This window comes from Pyrus communis, chromosome 14 (assembly GCF_963583255.1).
Source record: "Pyrus communis chromosome 14, drPyrComm1.1, whole genome shotgun sequence".
NCBI classification, from domain to species: Eukaryota; Viridiplantae; Streptophyta; class Magnoliopsida; order Rosales; family Rosaceae; genus Pyrus; species Pyrus communis.
In genome coordinates, this window is record NC_084816.1 from 6,974,610 (window position 1) to 6,999,065 (window position 24,456).

The 24,456-nt window shown below is 38.4% G+C and overlaps 3 protein-coding genes across 7 annotated transcripts; 2 read left to right on the top strand and 1 right to left on the bottom strand.

The window, feature by feature from the left end:
* The first annotated feature begins 1,252 nt into the window (after positions 1 to 1,252).
* On the top strand, positions 1,253 to 7,603 carry LOC137715247 (kinesin-like protein KIN-5D). Of its 2 annotated transcripts, none has more exons than XM_068454501.1 (23): positions 1,253 to 1,413; positions 1,740 to 1,932; positions 2,009 to 2,138; positions 2,392 to 2,547; positions 2,642 to 3,118; positions 3,284 to 3,381; positions 3,484 to 3,640; positions 3,743 to 3,812; positions 3,950 to 4,026; positions 4,124 to 4,177; positions 4,268 to 4,348; positions 4,443 to 4,554; positions 4,870 to 4,956; positions 5,039 to 5,214; positions 5,307 to 5,468; positions 5,547 to 5,654; positions 5,756 to 5,914; positions 6,004 to 6,087; positions 6,205 to 6,410; positions 6,519 to 6,620; positions 6,712 to 6,821; positions 6,907 to 7,058; positions 7,227 to 7,603. In XM_068454501.1, the coding sequence occupies exons 2-23, from the start codon at positions 1,760 to 1,762 to the stop codon at positions 7,452 to 7,454; spliced, it is 3,159 nt and encodes a 1,052-aa protein (XP_068310602.1). In that variant the 5' UTR covers positions 1,253 to 1,413; positions 1,740 to 1,759; the 3' UTR covers positions 7,455 to 7,603. The 2 variants fall into 2 exon arrangements, with proteins under 2 accessions (XP_068310602.1, XP_068310603.1); XM_068454502.1 differs by having other exon boundaries at positions 1,746 to 1,932.
* Positions 7,604 to 10,531: 2,928 nt separating this feature from the next.
* LOC137715874 (putative pentatricopeptide repeat-containing protein At1g12700, mitochondrial) lies at positions 10,532 to 14,740 on the top strand. 4 transcript variants are annotated; one of them, XM_068455226.1, is made up of 4 exons: positions 10,532 to 12,502; positions 13,027 to 13,708; positions 13,803 to 14,012; positions 14,118 to 14,740. In XM_068455226.1, the coding sequence occupies exon 1, from the start codon at positions 10,646 to 10,648 to the stop codon at positions 12,476 to 12,478; it is 1,833 nt and encodes a 610-aa protein (XP_068311327.1). In that variant the 5' UTR covers positions 10,532 to 10,645; the 3' UTR covers positions 12,479 to 12,502; positions 13,027 to 13,708; positions 13,803 to 14,012; positions 14,118 to 14,740. The 4 variants fall into 4 exon arrangements, with proteins under 4 accessions (XP_068311327.1, XP_068311329.1, XP_068311328.1 ...); XM_068455228.1 differs by having other exon boundaries at positions 13,027 to 13,455; XM_068455227.1 differs by having other exon boundaries at positions 13,391 to 13,708; positions 14,118 to 14,738.
* Positions 14,741 to 18,676: 3,936 nt separating this feature from the next.
* Positions 18,677 to 24,052, bottom strand: LOC137715424 (uncharacterized). Its single transcript, XM_068454753.1, has 3 exons — positions 23,699 to 24,052; positions 19,278 to 23,519; positions 18,677 to 18,920 (listed from the first exon to the last, which is right to left on the bottom strand). The coding sequence occupies exon 2, from the start codon at positions 23,406 to 23,408 to the stop codon at positions 19,290 to 19,292; it is 4,119 nt and encodes a 1,372-aa protein (XP_068310854.1). The 5' UTR covers positions 23,409 to 23,519; positions 23,699 to 24,052; the 3' UTR covers positions 18,677 to 18,920; positions 19,278 to 19,289.
* Positions 24,053 to 24,456: the final 404 nt, after the last annotated feature.

Below are 24,456 nucleotides of genomic sequence, written 5' to 3' on the forward strand. Positions count from 1 at the left end.
TTTAACAAAAAAAATTAAGCACCCATTATTTTCTTACCCTCTCTCTCTCGTGCTAAAATAATGGATTTAGGTATAATGTATAAATTTTTTAATAGCTGCAAATAGTTTGAAGTTTTAGGTTCATCTCCCTCTCCCCTAACATAAAATATTAAAACTGCCACTTTGTAACCTAAGAGGTATTAGATTCGAATCTCATAAATGATGAGTTTGACACCAATTATTTCCCTTACCACTTAGTATGTACAACTTTCCTCTAAGGTCATTACACCCTGTTAAAAAAATTTATTGACCTCTACTTAAAAACGCAAAATATTGATCGATCCAATTTTATTTCCAATAACATTTTGTGACCTCAACCAAATTACCCATATGATTTTTTATTTTAATTTTAAAATGACTAGTTGATGGCTTAGCCACGGTAGTCTACCCTTCCGGAGGCAGAAAGACTCACAAAGACATTTCAGCATTTTCCTGGCCACTATTGTGCAATTCACCAGCACCAGGAGTCAAACTCAGGACATGCCCCGTGAAATACAAATTTGGAATTTGTCCCTAACTACTTGGCGTAGAATTTGTCACCCATATGATATACATTGAATGTTTAACCAAAATTTAATATGTTTACAAATGGTGACCACTACAACACAAACCTAACTGTGAACATCTCAGATTTCCGAAGTCTCCATCAAACTGGAACCAACTTTCTTAAAGGCCAAATTATTTGTCTTCAAGATTCAAAATTTCAAAATTAAACGACTCCTAAATACGTCCTTTGTCATTTTTCTTCTTGATTTTGTAATCAAAACCCAAAATTATACACTTCACAGTGACAAATATTTGAGCGGGGCCATCATATTTAATTGAGTGGGGCCCAGATTTACCCATAATTAGTTTAAATGCGCAAATTTGACCTAATTAAAAAAAACGACACTAATTAAACCCCAGGTTAATAGAAACAAGGAAGGATATATCCGTAATATCTGGTAACAATAGGGGCAATAATTTAAACCCGGTTCCGTTTCAAATTATTTGAAAGGATCAGCGAGGTGAGCACTCTTTGTCGATTCATAACGGTCGGGAATTAAACTATCTCTGCAAACGGATATTTATTTTAGTTGACGGCGTTAAATAGACGCGTCGATGCCGTCCTCAGAATTTCACACGCTCCCGTTAACGTCTCTTGAAAATTAGCCTAATTTATATTTTTAATTAAGATATTATTATTTTATTTTTGAGCTCCAAACACAAAATTAGGAAACCCTCAAAACACAGTCCCTCGTTAGTCTTTCTTGTTTCTCACAGCTCTCTCTCTCTATACTCTACGACTACGACTTTCTCTCTCTAGGGACCGCCATCGCCGTTGCTTCAAGCATCTCTCTGGACTTGCAGTCCGGCCGGCATTTCGATTTCACTGTAAGTTTCTTCTTCATCTTTTTCTTCATTAATTCTGCGTTTTTGTCTGTGTTTTCTGATTTCTTTGGTTGCATCGCACACATTTTGGTTTCGGTCGTTCGTTTTCGATCATTTTCCGATTCGCATCTCTATATCTGGGTGAATCCAGAATTGCATTGCTCGAATTTGTTTGGCGATCGATCGTTGACTCGAAGATTGGAAATTCAAATTATCCTATTAATATGCACTCATCTTGAATGATTATATATATCTATATATATATATATATATCTATCTGTGTGTGTATGTACGTATGTACACTGGTACTGATGAGTGAAGGTTTTCAGATTCAGAGGGCAACAGAGCTATGGATTCCTCACAGTCCCAACAGAGAAGAGGAGGATTGGTGTCACTATCACCCTCGCAGACGCCAAGGTCGAGCGACAAGTCGGTGCGAGATCTGCGATCCGGGGATTCGAATTCGACAAACAGGCATGAGAAGGAAAAGGGTGTCAATGTGCAGGTCCTTGTGCGTTGCAGGTGAGTCGGATTTCGAGTTGAGTTCAGTGAGATGTTGTCTGAGTGAGTAAGTTAATCCATTAGTTTGCGTTTGTAGGCCATTGAGTGAAGATGAAATGAGGGTGCATACGCCGGTCGTGATTTCTTGCAATGAGAGTAGAAGAGAAGTTGCTGCAATTCAGAATATAGCTAACAAGCAGATTGATAGAACTTTTGCGTTTGACAAGGTTTGTGGCTTGGAATAGTGAAACTAAAATTTCTTGTTTGTCTTCTCCTTCTAATTATGCACTAGGGTCTTATTTGATGAAGGAATTCATGGATTTTGATCGATTTTGGGTTCCCAAAGTTCCGAAATATAAATAAGGATTTATCCTAAATTTTAGTTCAGCGCAATTGGTATATGTTTCCTGTTCTTATACTACTTGTTATATTCTTTCTTTGCGCTGGTAAGTGATCAGAAAGTTGGATAGTGTTGTTTAGGTCTTTGGTCCGGCATCCCAACAGAAGGAACTGTATGATCAAGCTGTGGCACCTATCGTAAATGAAGTTCTTGAGGGATATAACTGCACTATCTTTGCCTATGGTCAGACAGGGACGGGAAAAACATACACAATGGAAGGAGGAGCAAGAAAGAAGGTTGGTTTGTGACTTTAGAATAGTCGGCACTCTGTATGTTACGTTATGATATTCTTTTTCATAATATCCTAATTGGATTTTGTGATTTTTGTAGAATGGGGAGTTTCCAAGTGATGCGGGTGTTATCCCAAGAGCTGTTAAACAAATTTTTGACATATTAGAAGCTCAGGTTGCTGAGTATAGCATGAAAGTCACATTTTTAGAGCTGTACAATGAGGAGATAAGTGATCTTTTGGCCCCTGATGAGAACATGAAGTTTGTAGATGACAAATCAAAGAAACCCATAGCTCTCATGGAAGATGGAAAGGGTGGTGTTTTTGTAAGAGGCTTGGAAGAAGAGATAGTGTGCACAGCAAATGAAATTTATAAAATCTTGGAGAAGGGATCGGCAAAAAGGCGTACAGCTGAGACACTTCTCAACAAACAAAGCAGTCGTTCACACTCAATATTTTCCATCACAATTCACATTAAGGAATGCACTCCAGAGGGCGAAGAAATGATTAAGTGTGGGAAGCTGAATCTTGTAGACCTCGCTGGTTCTGAGAACATTTCACGCTCTGGTGCAAGAGAGGTATGGCATAAAATTAATTGTCTAAATCAATATAATGATGTAAAGCACATGCATATGGTGAGTTCCTTGGGCTGTTATTTTACTAACTGGATCTTATTGCGACAATGTCCATCAAGTTTGTGTTTTTAGCTTATTTAATCTTTACACAGAAACTTTCACTTGCAGGGCAGAGCAAGGGAAGCTGGGGAGATAAATAAAAGCTTACTTACTCTTGGTCGTGTCATTAATACTCTCGTTGAGCACTCTGGTCATGTTCCGTACAGGTATTACTTATATATTTAATCAAATATCCCTGGCTGTTCTTGACTATATTTGCAGACCTCAGAAAGTAAATTTTATTACTATGAAATTGTTTGGAATATCAGGGATAGTAAACTTACAAGATTACTGCGAGACTCCTTAGGAGGAAAAACAAAGACATGCATAATTGCTACTGTGTCACCCTCCATCCATTGTTTGGAAGAAACACTCAGCACCTTAGATTATGCACACCGTGCCAAAAATATAAAGAACAAACCAGAGGTCAGAAATTGATTCAATCCCTGTTCTCATAGATGATAAAGTTGAACTGTTAGTCAAAAAATGATGGTCCTCGTTATGGTTTTTCGTTGCTTATTGTTTCAGGTCAATCAAAAAATGATGAAATCTGCTTTGATCAAGGATTTGTATTCTGAGATTGATCGGCTCAAGCAAGGTTGTTAACTGATTCTAGCATTGATATGCTCTCTCTCTCTCCCCAAAGATTTTTTCAATGGACCAATTATTTAATGATTTTCTATAGTTAGTTTGCTTGAGGCTAAATTGTTTGGCATGTTTCTTATGTTCATTCAGAGGTATATGCTGCCAGAGAGAAGAATGGAATCTATATACCACGAGATCGTTATCTTAGTGAAGAAGCAGAGAAGAAGGTCTTATTCTTATCATTTAACTGAATTATGGATTGCTTTCCTACATAAGTGCACAGTTGGCTGGTTACTCACCTCATTAACTCTTTATGTACCCTAGGCAATGGCTGAAAAGATAGAACGGATGGAACATGATTCTGAATCCAAAGACAAGGTATTTCCATCAAGATATTCCTTTCTTTTTGAATAATATTGACGACAGGGTGGGAACTAATATACATGTTACGTTATGGCCTAAGAGCAGCAATTGCTGGAGCTTCAGGAACTTTACAGTTCTCAGCAACTTTTGGCTGTAGAATTGAGCGATAAACTTGAAAAAACTGAGGTAAAACATTTGTACATTTGTTATATTAACTTACAGAGTCGGCATTTGTTCTTTCTGCTCTTATCCTGAGTAAATTCAACACTTTATACTTCAGAAAAAGCTTGAGGAAACTGGACATGCACTGTTTGATCTCGAGGACAAACATCGACAAGCAAATGCGACCATCAAAGAGAAGGAATTTCTGATAGTAAATCTTCTCAAATCGGGTGAGTAAAGTTCCTGGTATTACCATCTATATATTCAGACCATTTCATCTTACCTTAGTTATAGGGAATTGTTATTGGCACTCCAAAATTCTCCTTCTGCACTCCAAACTTTCTATATTTAGAAAGAAAAAAATACACTTGTAAGGAGTGTAGAGTGAGATTTTTGGAGTGCCAGTAACACTTCTCTAGTTATATAGCTGACATTAGGGTTAATACTACACTAGTATATTTGAGTATATGCATATATTAAATCTCATGCTAGATGGTACACTTAAATGCCTTTTTTTTTACTATTAATCTACTGTTTGCTTCCAGAAAGATCACTTGTCGAGCGTGCATTTGAGCTGCGAGCAGAGCTAGAGAATGCTGCATCAGATGTGTCCAGTTTATTTGCTAAAATTGGTTTGTATTTTATTTTTCATATTCTTCTTGGATCTCCCTCAAAACTTTGGTTATTTGTTTCTGACCATGGCTAGTTTCGTAGAGCGTAAGGACAAGATTGAAGATGGAAACCGGTTACTAGTCCAGAAATTCCAGTCCCAATTAACTCAGCAGCTTGAAGTCCTGCATAAAACTGTGGCAGTTGCAGTGACACAACAAGAACAGCAATTGAAGGATATGGAAGAGGACATGCAGTCCTTTGTATCAACGAAGGCAGAGGTAAGATCTTGACAAGGAGATGATTGTCCTTGCATGCATTTCTGAGATCAAATCCTTTCTGTACAACTTCATTATTTGGCTTGCTTTTGAAGGCTACTGAAGAACTGCGAGGAAGATTAGGAAAGCTTAAAAACATATATGGTTCTGGTATTAAAACTCTGGATGGTATAGCTGGGGATCTTGAAGGAAATTCGCAATCAACATTTTCTCATCTAAACTCTGAAGTTTCTGACCATTCTTCTGCTCTGGAAGATGTAAGCATTAATTTAACAATATTTTTAGTCTTCAGATTTCTTCCTGATTCTGTTAATGACTTTGTTTAAATGATTCAGCTCTTCAAAGGAATCGCTTCCGAAGCTGATGCGTTACTCAATGATCTTCAAGGCAATCTTCACAACCAAGAAGAGAAGCTAAGTGCATTTGCACAACAACAGCGTGAGGTTCGTAATTCATTGTCGGTTTCAGGGGTGCTTTATTTTCTTTAACGTAAAAACTCAATCATCAGTTTTGATGTAATAATTTGGTCTGTGATTTTGCGCAGGCTCATGCAAGAGCAGTTGAAACTGCACGGTCAGTTTCTAAAGTTACTGTGGACTTCTTCAAAACTCTAGACTTTCATGCATCCAATCTGACCCAAATTGTGGAAGAAGCACAAACTGCCAACGACAAGAAATTGTCTGAACTTGAAGAGAAGTTTGAGGTGGTTGCTGTGCACTTCTTAAACTGAGTGGACTGTAGAACAACGTCATTCATCAAATTAAATGCTTGTTTTTTATTATCTCTATGTAGGAGTGTGCTGCTAATGAAGAAAGACAGTTACTAGAGAAAGTGGCAGAGCTGCTGGCCAGTTCAAATGCCAGGAAGAAAAGACTGGTATGATTTGTTCTTAAGCTGTTGCCATTTCCTTATTCCTTGTTCCTGAGGTTTTATGTTAGTATTGGGTAACGACTTTTTATTTGGGTTTCAATTGACAACACACTGTATTTTTAGGTCCAAACTGCAGTAAAGGATCTTCGAGAGAGTGCAACAAGCAGAACCACCAAATTACAGCAAGAAATGTCGACCATGCAAGGTTCAACTTCTTCTATCAAAGCAAAGTGGACACTTCACATGGAAACAACAGAATCCCATTACCATGAAGATACTTCGGCTGTGGAATGTGGAAAGAAAGGCATGGAGGAGGTTCTACAGAATTGGTACATATATTCTGGAGTATCTGGATATGAGAAATTTAACCGATTTTGGCATTTTTCTGCTAGTTGAATTTTTCTAGCCCATTACTTACACCAAACGATATTGTGCAGTTTGAAGCAGGCATCAATGGGTGCAGAACAATGGAAGAAAGCTCAGGGGTCCTTGCTCAATCTAGAAAAGAGAAATGTTGCTTCTGTGGATTCCATTGTCAGGTATGCTCAATATTGCAAGCTCATTCCTTGTAAAAGACAAATACTGCAGGTTTCAATTTAAAATTTTCTTTTCTTTCATCTCTTCAATTAGGAGGGGAACGGAAGCGAATCAAGCCTTACGTGATAAGTTTTCCTTGGCTGTGTCGGCTGCACTAGAAGATGTAGATGTTGCAGACAAGAATCTCCTTTCTTCCATAGATCGTCAGTATCTAGTTTCACGTTTTAAGTTTACATTTGTCTTTTTTGTTATATGTTGTACTACAGTTATTGAAACAGATATTTGCAGATTCATTACAACTTGACCGTGAGGCGTGTGGAAATCTGAACTCAATGATTGTTCCATGTTGCGGGGATCTGAGGGAACTAAAGGGAGGTCACTACCATAATGTTGTTGAAATCACCGAAAATGCAGGAAAATTTCTTCTCGATGAATATGTGGTAAGACTGTTAAGAGTGGTATTGTGCAATAACTGTTTTTCTCAATGAAATTTCAAAAAAAAAAAAAAAAAACTAATCTTAAAAATTACCCAATTAGTTTCTAAGTAGAGTCACATTTTAAAGTATTCTGTGTTCTTTAACGATATTTTCAACCTCTGCAACAAGCAGGTGGAGGAACCATCATGTTCCATGCCAAGAAAGAGGTCATTCAATCTTCCAAGCGTTGCATCCATTGAAGAGCTCAGGACTCCTGCTTTTGAGGAATTGTTGAGGTTATTCTGGGATGGAAGATCGGCGAAACCGCAAGCAAATGGAGACCTAAAACACATCGTAGGGGCGTACGAGGCTGCTCAATCCATTAGAGACTCCAGAGTTCCCCTCACTGCTATTAACTAAAGAGAGGGGGATACAAACATTTAGTGGTCAGAAAAACACTTGTGTACATAACGTATATGGCTTATATATGTACTCTCTAGTCGCTGCGCTACGCAACTCTTATTCGTTGATTGTTTATTGAGAAAATGAACTATTTGTGGATGGAGAAATCGATGTGGTACGTAGGGTTCTTGGGGAACTTCAAAATTGAGTTCGTTGAATTTCCCACGTCTGTAACAAACTGCAGTTGGATTTTTGATGAGGAGTTGAGTGTTTTTTTTTTTAGTGTTTTGTAAGCTGCTTCTTTTTAACCATTATTCTTGTCACCCAAAATGAAACTTTATAGAATATCCGCCACAATATGTTCGTTCCCTTGTTCCATTGAGAGAGATGTATTTTTTACACTAGGACCACATCGTGAAAGGGAGAAAGGGAGAGAGAATACAGGAGGGATGGGCAATGGCGAAGCCATGAATTGTTAGGAGGAGGGGTGAAATTTAAACGGTTTAAGGTCCCGAAAAAATGTGGACATCCATTCGAGACCTATGTGAACTACCTGGGATATTTGTAGAAGAATTGCACTAACCGAAATATTCGAAGTAGGAATTGGACATGACCTAACCTAGGTGGACTAGGCGAATTTAAAAAAATTTATTATATATTGTATAAATAAGTATCTATTTATTATATACACATAATATCTAAGAACATTGACTATAAAACATATAATATATGAAAACATTGACAAATTTTTTTTTATTACTTTGTTGTATTTGACAGTAGGAGATAAAAATTCAAATGATTACAAGTTCGTAATACTTTACAAAATATTTTTTAAAATTTGTATGAATTTATAATAAATTTGAAGATAAATAATAGTGTCAAAAAGTGGCTAAAAATAATTGAAAAAGTGGGCAAATTAATCAAACAGTAATTAGAAAACAAAAAAAATCTCAATATAATCAGCATATTAAATAGCTAGCTATGTGGCCCAAAGTGATTGGGTACAATAGTTGAAAAATCAAAGCTATGTGGCCCAAACTGATTGGGTACAATAGTTGAAAAATCAAATCAAAGTGGGTAATTTTGAAACGACACGTGGGGTGGGTGAAAGAGAAAGTCTATCTTCTTCCTCTTTCTGTTCTTCTTTGTTACTTTTCAGTAGCTGCAAAATGCAAAGCCTGGATATTTAAAAAAAAAAAAAAAAAAAAAAGAAAGTTTGCGCGCAGGAAACCCAAAACACTAGAAAACTAAATGGGACAAGAAGGGCGAAACCACTGGTCCTGGGTTTGATTTTCGGCTTAGGGAGGGGTGGCCGCCCCTCCTCGCCCTTATGGGGAAGGGGAGAGAGGGGTGGGATGGTGGTTCTGGGTTCAGGCGCAGCGAGAGAGAAGTTGGGGGGGGGGGGGGGGGGGGGAGGGGGAAGGAAGGAGATGATTGAGGTGAGGCTAGACCTGTTAAAAATATTATAGTCAATGATTGAGATTAAAAATCATAAAACACGTTAAAAATAAAAATATCAAGTAATTTAAAAATACTAAACACATTAAAAAAAGGAACTATTATTAGCACTCCAAAATCTTATTCTGTATTCCTCACAAATGTAGTTTTCTTTCTAATTATAGAAAGTTTGGAGTATCAAATGAGACTTTTGGAGTGCTAATAACAATTCTCTAAAAAAATTATAATAATTAATTTACATGTGTGAAAAATATGAAAAAAATATGCAAACGCCCGTAGTCGCACCCTTTACGCTTTGAGGATGGGTATATGATCGTTTGAATTTTTAAAACCATACAAACTCTCATGAATAGTATTTTTAAGGGAGTTCAAAATAAACAAAATTCATAATCATTAATGTATAAATCTGAGAGATGTGAAAGCATAATAAACGTTCATAATTGCATCCTCAAAGCTTAGATGATGGTTACATAGTCGTTTAGATTTTTAAAACTCTCCAAATCTCATGAACAGTGTTTTTTTAGAAGTATGAAAAATGTAATTTCTCGTAATGAAAAGTTTTACAACTTTCATGAAGGGGTCAACTCTGAAATTTAGTATTATGTTTTACATTTTTTTCGGTCAAATTATGTTTTTCATTTTCATTTTTATTGATTTAAAATATGTTTTTCTTAACGAGTAACGGATCAGGTCATATTACGTGATAATATTAACGGGTTGATTTCGGGTTGGGTCATATTACCCGTTTACTTTAATAGGTATTACACGATATGACCAGTTAAGCTCTCGGGTATGACATGAAAACAAAAAACACAACACGAATGCCAGGTTTAGGTGAGGCTAGTTTTTTTTTTTTTTTTTTTTTTTAAAGATTTTTAAAAAAATAATATTTAATAATTAAATACTTTTATTAGTTGTTTGACCATTGGCACATGTTGATTGCCACATCAACACAATATGAGCCCTGCATTTGACACGTCATCACTTAACATTAGTTTGACTTATTAATTAACTCAAGTATGACATGACAATGAATTTATAAATTAAGATATGCCATTGTAATGTTAAAAATATGAGGTATGGGAAGTGAGAGAAAGGAAGGAGATGAGTGGGGGTAACGCTAGGTTTTGTTTTTAAAGAATTAAAAAAAAAAATACTTAGATGAATTAAAATAATTTTAATAATTAAATACTTTTATTAGTTGTTTGACCATTGGCACAAGTTGATTGTCACGTCAACAAATATGAGCTCTGCATTTGACACAACATCACTTAACATTAATTTGATTGATTAATTAACGCAAGTATGACATGACAACGAATTTATAAATTAAAATATGACATTACAATATTAAAAATATAGGAAAGGGATCCTTTCCGGATCCTTTCCATCCGAGCCTCTAATCAATAAATTCGGACCCTTAAAATTTGATCAAAGGTTAAAGTTATTATAACTTTTAATGGGGCCCCTTATTTTTAACCGTTGGATCAAATTTCAAGGGTCCAGATTTGTTGATTAGGAGACTCAGTGGAAGGGATCTGGAGAGGATTTCTTTCAAAACATAAGATGTATAAGATTGTAGTGCGATCCATGGCTAAACTGTATATGGTTAATAAAATAATAATATATAACTTTCAAACAGCAAAAGGCAAACGGAAGAATATGCAAGTTGAGATTTATCGACGAAGCCGGTTGGAGTTTTGAGGCTCAACACCCACTCGCTCACCCACTCACAGACAGACATTCTGAAGATGATGCGGGCGGCGACAGTTTCTTCTTCTTCTTTGAAGGTTGGTTATGGCATCGGCAGCAGACTGAGACTGAGAGTGAGAGGTATGCCGCCTGTGCCTTGTCTTCTTCATAACTCTACTCTTTTCCCGTTCTTCAACAATTACTTCGCTTCGTTTCACTCTCAATCAACCAAATCTAGAAACACCCAACCACGACGTCTTGTGATAGTATCTAACCTTGAGGATGCACTCCATCTGTTCGACGAAATGCTTCAAAGGCGTCCTCCGCCTTCCATTCTCTGTTTCACTCAACTCTTGGGTCAAGTCGCCAAGTTGAAACATTATTCGGCAGTCATCTCGTTGCACAACCGAATGGGTTTTTCGGGGATTCGCCCTAATGTTTATACTCTAACGATTATCATTAATTGCTTTTCCCATACGAATCAAATGGGGTTTAGTTTATCTGTCTTGGGAAAGTTCTTCAAACTTGGCTTTGAACCGAATGTGGCGACTTTCAACACGTTAATCAACGGATTCCTTCATCAGAATAGTGAGGCTGATGCTGTCGAGATTCTGAATAAAATGATGAAGGGAGGTAATTGTAACCCAGATGTGATTACTTTCGGCACACTTGTAAAGGGCCTTTGTGCAAAAGGTAACAACACTGGAGCTATTCAATTGCTTAGGAAAATGGAAGAAGGAGGTTGCAAGCCCAACCTAGTCATTTACAGCACGATCATTGATAGCCTTTGTAAAGATACTCTAGTTGTGGATGCATTGAACCTCTTCTCTGAAATGATGAGTAAACGTATTGACCCAAACGTCATTACCTATACTTCTTTGATTCATGGAGTATGCAAATTAGGAGGGTGGAATGAAGCTACGAGATTGTTTAATGAAATGGTGAGCAAAGGTATCTTTCCAAACTTGCACAGCTACAATGTCTTGGTAGATACGCTTTGCAAGGAGGGCTTGGTCGGGAAAGCAAAATGCATGGTCGAAATGATGACTCAAAGAGATATTGAGCCTGACATGGTCACGTACAGTTCGCTTATGGATGGTTATTGTTTGCGAGGAGAAATGGGTGAGGCGAAAAAGGTTTTGGAACTAATGCTCAGCAAGGGCTACACAACTGATCCTTATAGCTACAACATATTCATCAATGGCTATTGTAAGCATGGAAGGATAGATGAGGCACTGATGATTTTTAATGAAATGTCTAATAACAGACTGGTTCCAGATACAGTTACTTATAACACTCTTATGGATGGGTTTTGCAAAGTAGGAAGAATACAAGATGCACAAAAGTTGTTCTCTCAGATGCAAGCTTCTGGCCAACTTCCAAATGTACACAGTTATAATGTTTTACTGGATGGCCTGTGTAAAAACCAACAACTATCTAAGGCAATGGAACTGTTAAGAGATATGGTAAGTAAAAAGTTGGACCCAGATATTGTGAGTCACAATATTCTTATCGAAGGTTTATGCATAGCTGGAAAAGTTGAATCTGCATGGAATCTCTTTTGTGGTTTATCATCAAAAAGACTTCAGCCCAACGTCAGGACATATACTATAATGATTAGTGGATTTTGTAATGGGGGCTTAATAAGTGAAGCGGAAAAGTTGCTTCAAGAAATGAAAGATAGAGGTCATCCTCCAAATGGTTGCACTTACAACATAATTATCCGAGGGTGCATCAATAACAATGAGACAGTAAAGGCAATGAGACTTATCCAAGAAATGGTGGAGAGGGGTTTTTCTGCTGATGCATCAACTATGGAATTGATAATTAATTTGCTGTCTAAAGATGCTGTTGATCCTGCTTTGTTGACATTGGTTGAGGTATCGCGATGAAGTTGATTTGCATCTTTGAAATTGGTAAGAGATCCTTCTAATTATTATAACGAGCTTTGAACCTGTTGCACCTTTGATTAGTGTATTATATATGTTCTTCATTAGTCACGTGGAAACACAACGTATATTTTTTACTGCACCCCAAAGTTTAGCATTTGAGTAGTTCCGTATGCTTATTTTGAAGAGTTTAGTAGAAAAATTGTTATACATCGCAATATTGTGATAACAGGTTGCATAGTGATTACGTTAGTTAGAAGTTGTCATGTTTTTTTCATTTGGGGAAAATCTAGGGCTGATGTTTGCAATATTGGATAGAGACAGTTTTGAGACTTTGAACTTTGGTTGTCTACAGTAGTTATGTAAATTGTTTTTGTTGCTGAAACAATTATTTATTTATTTTATTAGTATGATTATTTGGATGAAAAAAGGAAAAAGCCAAGGCATGTCAACAACAGGGGAAAGTTTGTAGCAACAGTAAAACTCCTTTAAGTTTGTGAAGAGATTCGACAGTAAAACTCACCTTTGGTAAGCATGGATGTATTCTACAGGTTATTTATTAGTACCATGTTATGCCTGAAAGCTTACTTTTGAAGACAAATATATCAATCCCTTGGAATGTGTTGAGTATGATGGTCTACAAGTAACTCTGTGGATGTCAAGCATGATGATCTCTCTCCCTCTCTCTCTCTCTCTCTATCTCTCTCTCTCTTATATATACATATATAACTTCTGATTGTAAAATTAGCTGAAGAAAATGACCAATCCCCTGCTTGTTATACTAAGCTCATGTTAGTGTAGATGGAGTGAACAAGATCGGTTTTATATTCAAACATGTTCTGAACAATTAATGTCGGATCTTGATGGAACAGTATAAGGGTGCCACTGATTTTCTCTATCGCTACTGTTTTGCAGGGGATCAAATTCAGGTAAACAATGTCAGCGGATGATGATGTCTGGTATGGGGAGCTTTTATGGAGGTGAATGTTTCTCTCATTAATTGCTTCCTAGGACAAAAGGAATTTCCCTATTTCTAGTTCAAATCACCATTTCATGGGGGGAGCAATATGATGCGTGCACATGCTTTTGTACATTTGTCGAATGATCTTGTTGATAAAGTATGATATCCCTTTGCACCAAGTGAACTGTGAGTCGCTTTGGGCGCAGGAGACACTTCCCAATTCGGTGATATGTGTATCGTTCATGTCAATATGCAAACTCAGCTTGGTCTTGGTACTCCTCAAACTTTGGGTCAATACTTTTATCTGCCTCTCCTGGATTGGTTAAAAGCTAATTTATCCTCTAATTTGGTTTGAATTGGTGTCAGGTATTTTTGGCTTAAGCTGTTGGTTCTTGTGGAGATGGAGGAATCTGCGAGTTTTGATTCTGATCATATATTTTCCTTGCATGCCGCAAGAATGTGATCTGGACCTATGCTCAAGAGTGGAGGCATTCCAACTCATCATTGCGCTCTAAACCCACCAGAACTGAGGGCCTCTTGGACTGGGATCCTTTATGGTTTCTGCAAAGTTACACGGTTTGTTTTTGGGGCAGAAACTGGCTTGGAGGACAGGTTTTTTTTATTTTTTATCTGTAGAGCTTGAAGTTGACTCTGACAGTTGTTATTGCTCTTGTTAAGCAGCAGGATCTTCCTCTCCAGACTCCGTCCTGTTTACACCTTCATCCGTTGATCAAAATTGGCAACAAGTTCTTTGCAGATTACTTGGCCATCTGAGCTTCAGAATCGCCCTGCTGATTATGGCTTACAGCCCAAAGTCTCAAGGATGCTGCAGGTAACGAAACCGGCACTAAATTTACTAGCGATAGTTTCACATAAAATGACCAACAAAAGAGTTGGCTTATGGGTCAAGGATGTTGAGTGGGCTGAATCGGGCTACTGGAACACACACAAGATCATGTGCTCTTGGAGTAGTAAATCTTGGCCGTTCATCCATTTGAAGAACATCGTCACCCGATCAGGACCCGATAACCGTCCAATCAAAGCACTGGATCATAGCTGCAAGTACCCCAGGTAGCATTTTCATGGTCAAGTTCACGCCAGGGCATGTCCCCTCCTCCCAGACCTCAAGGCCTGGAGTGGACATCAATTTGTCTTAAAGAATAATAAGGTCGATAGATATTGATCGAAAATGTAAAATGAGATGTGAATGGGGCTTTTACATTTGAAATTTGCATCTTCCATTGGAGATCCTCTTATGAAAAAGACAATCACAAGAAGTAACTAACAAGTAAACTTGGAATCTCATTTGATGGCGTTCGGTTTATCGGTCTTGCCTGAACCATAAACCAATGAACTAGGGGCTAGGGCTTATTAAAAAAAAAAAAAAATTTAAAAAAAAAAACTAATGAAAAGGGTTTGAAAACTTTGAGTTTTAATGATAAAACAAAATAAAGGGTAAAATGAATAGTATCATGATTGATTTTTTAGTGTAAAAATGTGGTTTTTAGTTAAAGTTCCCTACAAAAAAACAAAAGCAAATATACAGATTCAGTAACACTAATGACATTTATCTTTCCTTGTGTTCGACTATTGTAATGGCAATTCGCAATTAATTTATTTTTCCACCCCGTTTGTGTAAATATATTGTAGTAAAATAATAAGAAAACTAAGTTCTTTTGTTTTGTATTTTGTATTTTTTTTTTCTTGTTTTTCGAATATTTTTGTTGTTGTTGAAACTAATAAAATCAGTAACTAAATTGGATTTGATTTATCTGTCTTGAGAAAGTTCTTCAAAATTGGTTTTGAACCGAATGCGGCGACCTTCAACACTTTAATCAACGACTTTCTTTTTCGAGATAGGAAGGTTGAGACAGATCTCAACATTTTTCATTTTTCAACAAAATGATATAGGGAGGTAACTATAACGCCAACAGGATCCTCTCCGAACCTTTCGGCGAGGGTTCTGGAGATTTGTAAATTGTGTTCGTTTATAATACATCATACTGTCAGTTTTTATCAGGTACTGTTTGTGTTTAATTTTAAATAAAAATATTTAAATGATTTCTGACCGCACGATGTACGATGAACATACATGATTCACGGATTCTCAAAATCCTCACAAAGAGGATCCGGCGAGGATCCAAATTCACCATAATGCAATTGTGATTGCTTTCGGCACAATAGTATTAGTAACTGACATTCATGCAAAAGGTAACAATAGTGATTCTATGAATCTTTTCGGTTTCTAAAATGATGAACTGCTGTGGCCAAATCATTAGCTGATCCATTTTTGTCATTTGATCTTATTTAATTCATCCGATTCGACATCCAAAAAAAAAAAAAGAACGTTTAGTAAGTAAAAAAAAAATGTGAATATCACATTCCAATCAAGAGTGTATGAGAAGTAAGGGGATTTAAGATGCAGCTTGCAAGCCTAACGTAATCATTTAATTCCAGCCTACAAACATAATATTTAGATAAGGTATAAATGATTATTTATTTAATTAAAGAAAATATTCCCGCTTTCAATATACTACAAAATAATAAAACATAAATACGACTTTCAATTACTCTCACTCTTTATTTATCAAACAACCCCCAACTCCGAATCTCACCGGAAAAAGGGTTAGATAGACACAATCAATGCATCATCTTCTTAACCCAGATGCTGAGGAGGATGCAGGCGACGAAAATGGCTTCTTCTTCTTTGAAGGTTGTTTATGTCATCGCCAGCAGACTGAGAGTGAGAAGTATGCCGGCTGTGCCTTGTCTTTTTCATAACCTTGCTCTTTTTCTATTACCCAACGGTTACTTCGGTCCGTTCCACTCTCGACCTTCTCATCCGCCCAAATCTAAAAACTCCCATTTGCAACGGCATGTCAAAGTCAATAATCTTGAAGACGCACTCCATGTGTTCGACGAAATGCTTCAAATGCGTCCTCTGCCGTCCGTTGTGAAGTTGAAACATTATTCGGCAGTCATCTCGCGGAATGACCAAATGGAGCTGTCGGGAATTCGTCCTGATGCTTATACTCCAAACATCATCATTAATTGCTTTTCTCATCTCAACCAAATGGGGGTTGGTTTGTCTGTCTTGGGAAAATTCTCCAAACTTGGTTTTGAACCTGATGTCACGGCCTTCACCACTTTAATCAACGGATTCCTTCTTCAGAATAGAGAGGTTGATGCTGTCGGGATTCTGACTAAAATGATTTAGAGTGGTACTTGTAACCCAATGTGGTTACTTTCGGCACACTAGTAAAGGGCCTTTGCATGAAAGGTAACAACACTGAAGCTATTCAACTACTTAGGAAAATGGAAGGAGGTTGCAAGCCTGACATTGTCATTTACAGCACGATCATCGACAGTCACTGTAAAGATACTCTTGTTGTGGATTCATTGAACCTCTTATCTGAAATGACAAGTAAGGGGTATTGCCCCCAATGTCATTACCTTTACCTCTTTGATTCATGGAGTGTGCAAATTGGGGGAGTGGACAGAAGCTACGAGATTGATCAATGAAATGGTGAGCAAAGGTATCTTTCCAAATGTGCACACCTTCAGTGTCTTGGTAGACACCCTTTGTAAGGAGGGCTTGGCCGGGAAAGCAGAAACTATGGTTGAAATGATGACCAAAGAGGTATTGAGCTTAATACAGTTACTTACAATTTGCTCATGGATGGTTATTTGCTCATGGATGGTATGGTATGTCAACAAGAAATTGGATCCAAATATTGTGGTTTACAATATTCTTATTGAAGGTTTGTGCATAAGTGGAAATGTTGAATGCTCAAAGGATCTCTTTAGCGGTTTATCATCAAAAGGACTTCAGCCTAATGTCGGGACGTTTACCATAATGATTAGTGGACTTTGCCAATAATCTTGCCAAATGATTGCACCTATATCACAATTATCCGGTGGTTCATCAATAAGAACGAGACGTCAAGGGCGATGAGACTTATCCATGAAATGGTGGAGAGGGGGTTTTCAGCAGATGCGTCTACTGCGGAATTGATAGTTAATTTGTTGTGTAAAGATGTTGTGGGTCTTGCTTTGTTGCCATTGTTAGAAAGATCATGATGAAGTTAATTTGCATATTTGAAAGTTGAAGGAGATGCTTCTGACTATCACAGTGAACTCTGGAATTGTTGCACCCTTGACAAGCATGGTGTCCAAGGTAAAACCCACTATATCAGATTGTGTTGTTTAGGGCAAGTTTTTGCATTTTATTGTTGACATATTATTAGCCAGAGAACTGGGTAGATATGTTTGCATACATTGTGATATCATTGAAGCAACTGCATAATGATTTTGTTGGTAAAATTACTGATTGGCTTGCGCTCGAACGTATTTTGCCTGAAAATCATTGAGATTGCATTGGAACACAGATCCATTAGTTTCCGGCAATAGGGAGGATAAAAAACCAATCCAACATCCAAAACTGTTTTAGATTTCTGGACAGAGCGGAAGCTCCAAAATGGCGCGTTGTTGGCTTCTTTTTCGTGTTCAGGTGTTTTAGCTTCCTTTCTGATGGACATAGTTCAATTTACTCAGCTAGTTTTTCGCTGCTTTTGCAGGACTCTCGCCGAACTGGTGTCTACATGACTGCAATATACGTTTTACCCTTTGAGTTTTTAACTTTTAAGATTGTCAAGTCAGATGGAGACGTGGATTTTTGGACTGATACGATCAGATTAAAATGCATCTCTTAAGATAATGCAAGTTGTCATATAGGAAAAAAAATACACGTGGATTTCATTAGGAGATTGAAAGTTAAAAAAAAAATATATATATATATATATATATACACACACGTGGATTGCTTTTAATGACTTGGCGTGCCACATCAATTGTCATATAAGGTGGTTTATAATTAGGTTTTTTGACCAAAATGGTCTCTGAAATTTGTATAGCTCCTCATTTTGATCATTGAGATTTAAAATCAATAGAATCATTTTGGCCAAAATGACTAAAATGATGCAAATCTCAAGGACCATTTTGGCTAAAAAACCTTATAATTATGATCTACAAAGATGTCTTTGTATGCGCAAGTTTGTTATCAAACCGTTAATCAGAACTACATCTTCATCTTGGATATTGTTTTTCGTGATGTATATGTTTTTTTTAGTCAACGAAAACAACTCGTCTAGTTCCTCACAATTAGTCCTAAACCATATATGCATAAACAACCGAAACATGGAATTGGCCATTTTGCTCACTTAATGTACACGACTATCAAGTATCACGTTATCAACTGCATTTTTCTCTTCTTCAAGATCTAAATACATAAAGACAAATATTTTGTTTATGGAAGGCAGACTCATGAGCCTCGATCAAGACTAAATTTCTACTCTACACATTTTCCTGATGGAATCAATATTATATGCAAAAATACTGCACCTTCAATGTATGACACGCTCCTTGACCTGGGAACAACCATGTGATCTGCAATCCGCGGTCCGATGGGAGGTTGGAGTGCTATGCCTGCAAAACATATCAATGTTCTTCGTCAGAACCCTACACGAGGCATGGCAAAGTACAGTTGATTAAACGTAAGTTACTTCTCCTTGTCACAACTATAAGCATGCACCACAAAGGGGAGAAACCCCGATTTATTATCTCTGAGAACCTTTTGATCATAGTAATTACTCAACTGTATATAATATATCTGACATTTCTTCGTGTAAAAGGATACCTAACGTGGGTTCAATCAACAACAGCTTTCATGAATCATATTAATAGCATACGAATAAAATTTCAATCCAAAAGAGTTACTTGCCAACACTAAGACACAAAGGAGACAATATTATTTGGATAATGCAAAATACCATCGAAAACTACCTGAAGATAACCTCATAATAAGCTTGCACTCAAGAGCCCAACTGTTCTTTCTCTCCCAAACGTTTCATCATCAAAATCTTCATTTGTGGAATTTTCCTGACACAACAATTTGTTTTCACGCGTTGGATTTAAGCCAACACCCTCCCAAAGCATTGGATCACCTTGGCGCATTTCATCTTGTTCAGACCCGTTATTGGTATCCGTATTATCCTCCACATCTTGTTGCATATCATCCAAACATGATGGCTCGACATTGAGATCGGAGCACACATCATATCCAGTTTGTTCCTCAGTCCCATGATAAGCCACAGTCACTGCTCCTTGGTCAGGTAGATCGCCAGCATCCTTTTTCTGCCTCTTCCATTTCTTCGTAGATGAAGTACCATCATCCTCAAAATCTTCTTCTTCTCTTTCCCTATGTAAGTAGACCCATAATTTCCTTTCCCCGTCAAATTGCACACAAGGATCACGCTCATAATGCAACCGATCAAGGGCTCCACTAACAACTTGATTAACTTGTGCATCAGACACGTCTTCAACAACGTACTGAGAATCTCTTATCAAAGTGCAAACATCTGCTCTGGTGCCAATACTTCCAGGCAACCTTGCCGCTGCATCTCTCACAAGACAAAGAATTGTAACATGCGGTGGTCGATCACGTTTCAGCATAAAGTGATCTCGGGCTTTTGATGTTGGCTTACCACCGCACCTTCTCAAGGGAGCAACAATGGATTTTTTACCATCAGCTGCTGTGTAAGAGAAGGCTCTGTCTGGAATTGAATACCTAAGAACCTCCTCCTTCCGGAAATAAGCCCTGACTTCTTCAGAACTTGGGCTAATGGTGTTAAGACTCTTTTGAGCTCTTAAATCCCTGAACCTTTCTTTCTCATCCAGGTTGAGCTGCATCAACTCCAAGGGCGGTGCCGGAAGAATTCCAATTTGTTGAATGGTATCTTGCCCGCATTTGAGCCAATTAGCAAACGAATCCACCAGCTTGACAAGCATTTTGTGCGGAAGACCCCATGCTTCAGGAGATATCACCTCCTCATTAGCGTCACGATCTGAAGAACTCTGAGAAACTGGTCCAGTCCACGACCAGCTTTTTGTTGCTTTTTCAAAGGCAACCAGCGTCTTCCAACCCTTTGCTCCTAAAGGTGCTGTTTTTGATGAAAATATCCTTAGAACTCCTCTCACAAGATCCTGAAGTGGCTCTTGTGTCTCAATGATACAAGGGTCTCCTGGATTCGAGCTAACACGGTTCACAATCTCCTGAACCGTTAGAGAAGGCATATTCATTTCTCCAGCAAGCTCTGAGTTATTGACATCCGCCTTTTCACAAGAAAGAACCCCATTGACAGCACCCTTGTGATTTTTGTTTTGCTCATCGACAGATTCCCCAACAGTACCTTCCGGAACTGGAGTGATCATTGCCAAGCGAACAGCTGAAAGAAGATGTATAATTGAGAATGAGAAACCAGTATGAACTGTAGGTGTAATTGGAGTAAATGCCTTTTTCTGGGGCTTGGTTTCCGGCTCCATCTCTGTTGCTCCCAATTCTGTAATTGGGTGCTCAGAAATTTCTACATCTGAACTAACATTCTCATTCTCTAGCTTCCTCTTTGCCCTTTTTTTCAAGGAACTGGAATCAACGATGAGCTGTGAATGGTTAGACTGGAGATCACCATCTTCATCTCCTCTACCAGTATCCAACACATCCACCTTCCCTTTCCGCTTCTTTGCCGCCATGTTGCACCCTAATAATGGGACCTCAATCCTTTCATGGCGATCACCCTCAGAGTCTTCAAAGTTCTGACCTTTCTTCCTGATATTACCCTGTCCACTACCATTCCCTAGTAACCGCATTTCATGTGAATCATCCTCCTCATCAACCAAATAATGAGACTCTGGCACAGAACGATGATGGCCAACTTCTCTTTTCTGCTTTCCAGCGTAGACTTTCCATGAGGGTGTATGTAACCTTTCACCAGCTTCCCCTTGAAATTGGGCATTCTTGCCCATTTTGTAGATTTGTTTCTGTTCTTCATAATCGTCACCTTCATCATTAAACTTGCTCAAGCCCGGGATATAATGCTCTTCCAAAGCTCTAGTCGAAGAGTTATGTAAGGGACTATTGTCTCGCATCTTACCCTTTTGTTTTGCATTGGAAGAATAGTTCCCTAGATTACGCATATGCCCATGTTCCACAAAACCGCTCATCTTACTGGAGTAATTGATCCCATCAAGAGCCTGTAAACTATCCTTCACCTCTTTCTTCGAGTTTTTGGCCCTTTTTGCATCTAGAGTGGGATTCAACAAAGAAGATGGAGAAGGTTCCATAACACCACTGGGATAAGCCAGCTTGCTCCTCAACAACGGGTTGCTATCCTCATCGTCGTCAAATTGCTCCGATGAGTCTGATTCCGTATCTTCATTTTTAACAAACATTCTATTACCTTTCAATGCTGCCATTTCTGATCCTCCATTTTGTATTCTCTTCTCTCTTGTCTTCTCTTGCAATGGTTTTGCTCTAAATTCAGAAGATATAAACCTATCATTCATCTGTGGTGGGGAAGCTCTATATGATTTGTAATTTAGATCCTCCCTCCCTGCCTTCCATTTCTTGCTCCTAGCATTCCAATCATCCGCTCTTAAGGGAGAATCCATAGAAAAAGTCTCCCCTTCAGTCCTTTTATGCCAGAATGGTTCTGCACGTTCTGATAAGTCAGCTCGATCTCCTCTGAGAGGTGGCTGTGAAAGTCTGGCTTTCGAGGACTTCATCTGATCCCCAGCTGTAAATTGATGAATATTTTCCGGATACTTGGCCTTTTTAACAAAATCATAGGGAGCTCTTAAATTAGGAGGCTTTGCTGTTAACACCTTTGCCTCTGACAAAAGGTTTACACTGTGGTTCCTACCATAGGCATAAACGTCAGCCTTTGAGGAAAGAGGCAGACCCATCAAACTGTCAATGTTTAATTCGTCACCTCTTAAAAGGTCATGATTCTTTCCCACTTTGAAAACACCAGACCTATCCATAGAGCTACCACGAGACACATTTCTATCTCGCTGAATGCCAATTCCATATGCTGTGTCTTCAACATCATCACCGCTTATCAATTGATCCCTCATTCTAAATGCTGCCCCAGCATCATACCCTCCTGCTTTATGCTGCCGAGGAAGAGCTACTGCTGAACTGTATAGTCCTGAATGGTTTGCTAGCTCTTTTGCTGAAGGAGTCTTGGACCCAGCCAACTTCAGTATACCTTTTGGATTCTGCTTTCCATATTTTGCAAATTCCATAGCCGATGACAGCCCTCTTGATGCAAGTTCCACACTTGTATCCACCCCATATGGAGAATAACGAGCCATTTTCTGTGCAGTTTTCCTGTCCTTGATTTTGTTGCTCCGTAAACCTTCACCCGACTCTCTTTCTGATGAGTCAGCCTCCATATCTTCCATCTTCTCACCCATCAAACTCTTCTGGATTCTCATAATATTCAGCACCCGGAGCCTCTCCTCAATACTATATCCTTTGCAATTAAGCCAAGCATCCCTTATTTGACACAGATTACTAACCATATTGTTCTGATGTTTCCTCAAAAGATTGTAGTGCTGCCGCTTCTGAAAGAAATTCAAACCCTCCCGGTAAAGAGCAACTCTTGGCTCGCACAAACCTCCCTTCAACATATCAAACAACTGCTTAACAGGGCTCCCAAAATGAAAGTTGCAACCTGTAAAAAGCTCTTTCAAGGTAATCATAAAGCTCTCCTGGTCCATATCAGGCAGATACTTAGTGAGGCCAAACTGCTCCTCCTCACTCAAGCACTCATTCCACACATCCACTGACAATATGTCTTCAAGGCTTGGAAGATCATACAGCTCGAAAGGAATGCTACAAGTCTGATTCCCAACTTGGCAAAACTCCACACCGGTTTCCCCCAATTCCAACAAATCAAAGTCATCAGACCCCGCCCCCGAGTCGGCATCATCAAATTCATCGTCGTCGTCGGATTCCACAGCAGAGCTACGCTGTTGTAGCTCATCCTCATCACTAGACAAACTCTTCCTACTGCTGGGAGAAAACTCTGATTCAAGCCTCGAAACCTTGAAGTTGTTCTTCTCAATTGCCATGAATCCCAACACAAACCAAACCCAAAATCAAAGAGACTCACAAATTTCACACCAAGCCACCTCCAGGTTTCACCAAATCCCCAAATTTCAAACCGCCACCGAATCAAAACCCTAATTCAAAACACAAAAGATAAAATCCTCAACATTTGCACAACCAAAACGAAAAAAAAAAAAAAAACAGAATACACAAATCGAAAAGCAAGAGTATCACGATTCACAACTTAAACCAAAATTTACCCTAAATCACAAAAAAATCAATTAAAACGACTGAGATTCGAACGAAAGAATACCTGCGGCGAACTTCAATGGCGAAATTGACCAGCAGAGCACGGAGTCCTCACCGTCGGAGGTGCGAGAATTGACGGTGCGTAGAGAGAGAGAAGAGAGAGATTGCGTTTGGGTGGAAGACGAGAGAAACCCTAAAAGGCTATAGAGAGCTAAAAGACGAAGCGGTTAAATTATAATATAGATGTGTGCGTAGGAGAGGTTGCAGTGGGGATGAAGAAGACGATGGTGACGTGGAGAGGGGTGCGCCGTCTGATTCCGCGAGGACGAAGATGGGAGGGGGCGAAATTACGAAAAGGGGCACCGAAGCGGGAAAGAGGAAAAAGAGGGCGCATGCGTGTGGCAGCGCAGAGGTAGAGAAGAAAGCAACAGCAGAGAACACAGAGAGAGAAGGCCGAGTTGACTCGGCGAGTCGCTTGACCGTTGCGAGTTCCGAGTCGTGTCTTCTTTTTTTTCTGTTCTTTTTTTTTTGCCCGTTGCTTTTTAGGGGCCGGCCCAACATTTGGAGAAGCCCTACGGGCCGGCCGGTTTTACTATCTGTGACCCGCTTCGATGTTACGACGTCGTCTGGTTGGTTGTTTTTTTTGTCTTTTCGGTCTTTAAAATTTCTTATTTAAATCTGAAAAATATCAAGAATCAAGACGTTATTTTTGAAGAGTGGAGATTTTGAAATATTCTAATTTTTTTTAATTATTTATACCAAAATGATGTAAATTTGTTGCTTGGTTTTGTAACATGGTTCATTACACATTTGCTTTTTTAT

Bases quoted from the DNA above. Each gene is read 5' to 3' on its own strand.
- LOC137715247 (XM_068454501.1), top strand. From the start codon at position 1,760: ATGGATTCCTCACAGTCCCAACAGAGAAGAGGAGGATTGGTGTCACTA. The intron at 5,215-5,306 runs GTAAGATCTTGA...TTGCTTTTGAAG, and splicing joins TTGTATCAACGAAGGCAGAG to GCTACTGAAGAACTGCGAGG. The intron at 6,621-6,711 runs GTATGCTCAATA...CTCTTCAATTAG, and splicing joins TCTGTGGATTCCATTGTCAG to GAGGGGAACGGAAGCGAATC.
- LOC137715874 (XM_068455226.1), top strand. From the start codon at position 10,646: ATGATGCGGGCGGCGACAGTTTCTTCTTCTTCTTTGAAGGTTGGTTAT.
- LOC137715424 (XM_068454753.1), bottom strand. From the start codon at position 23,408: ATGGCAATTGAGAAGAACAACTTCAAGGTTTCGAGGCTTGAATCAGAG.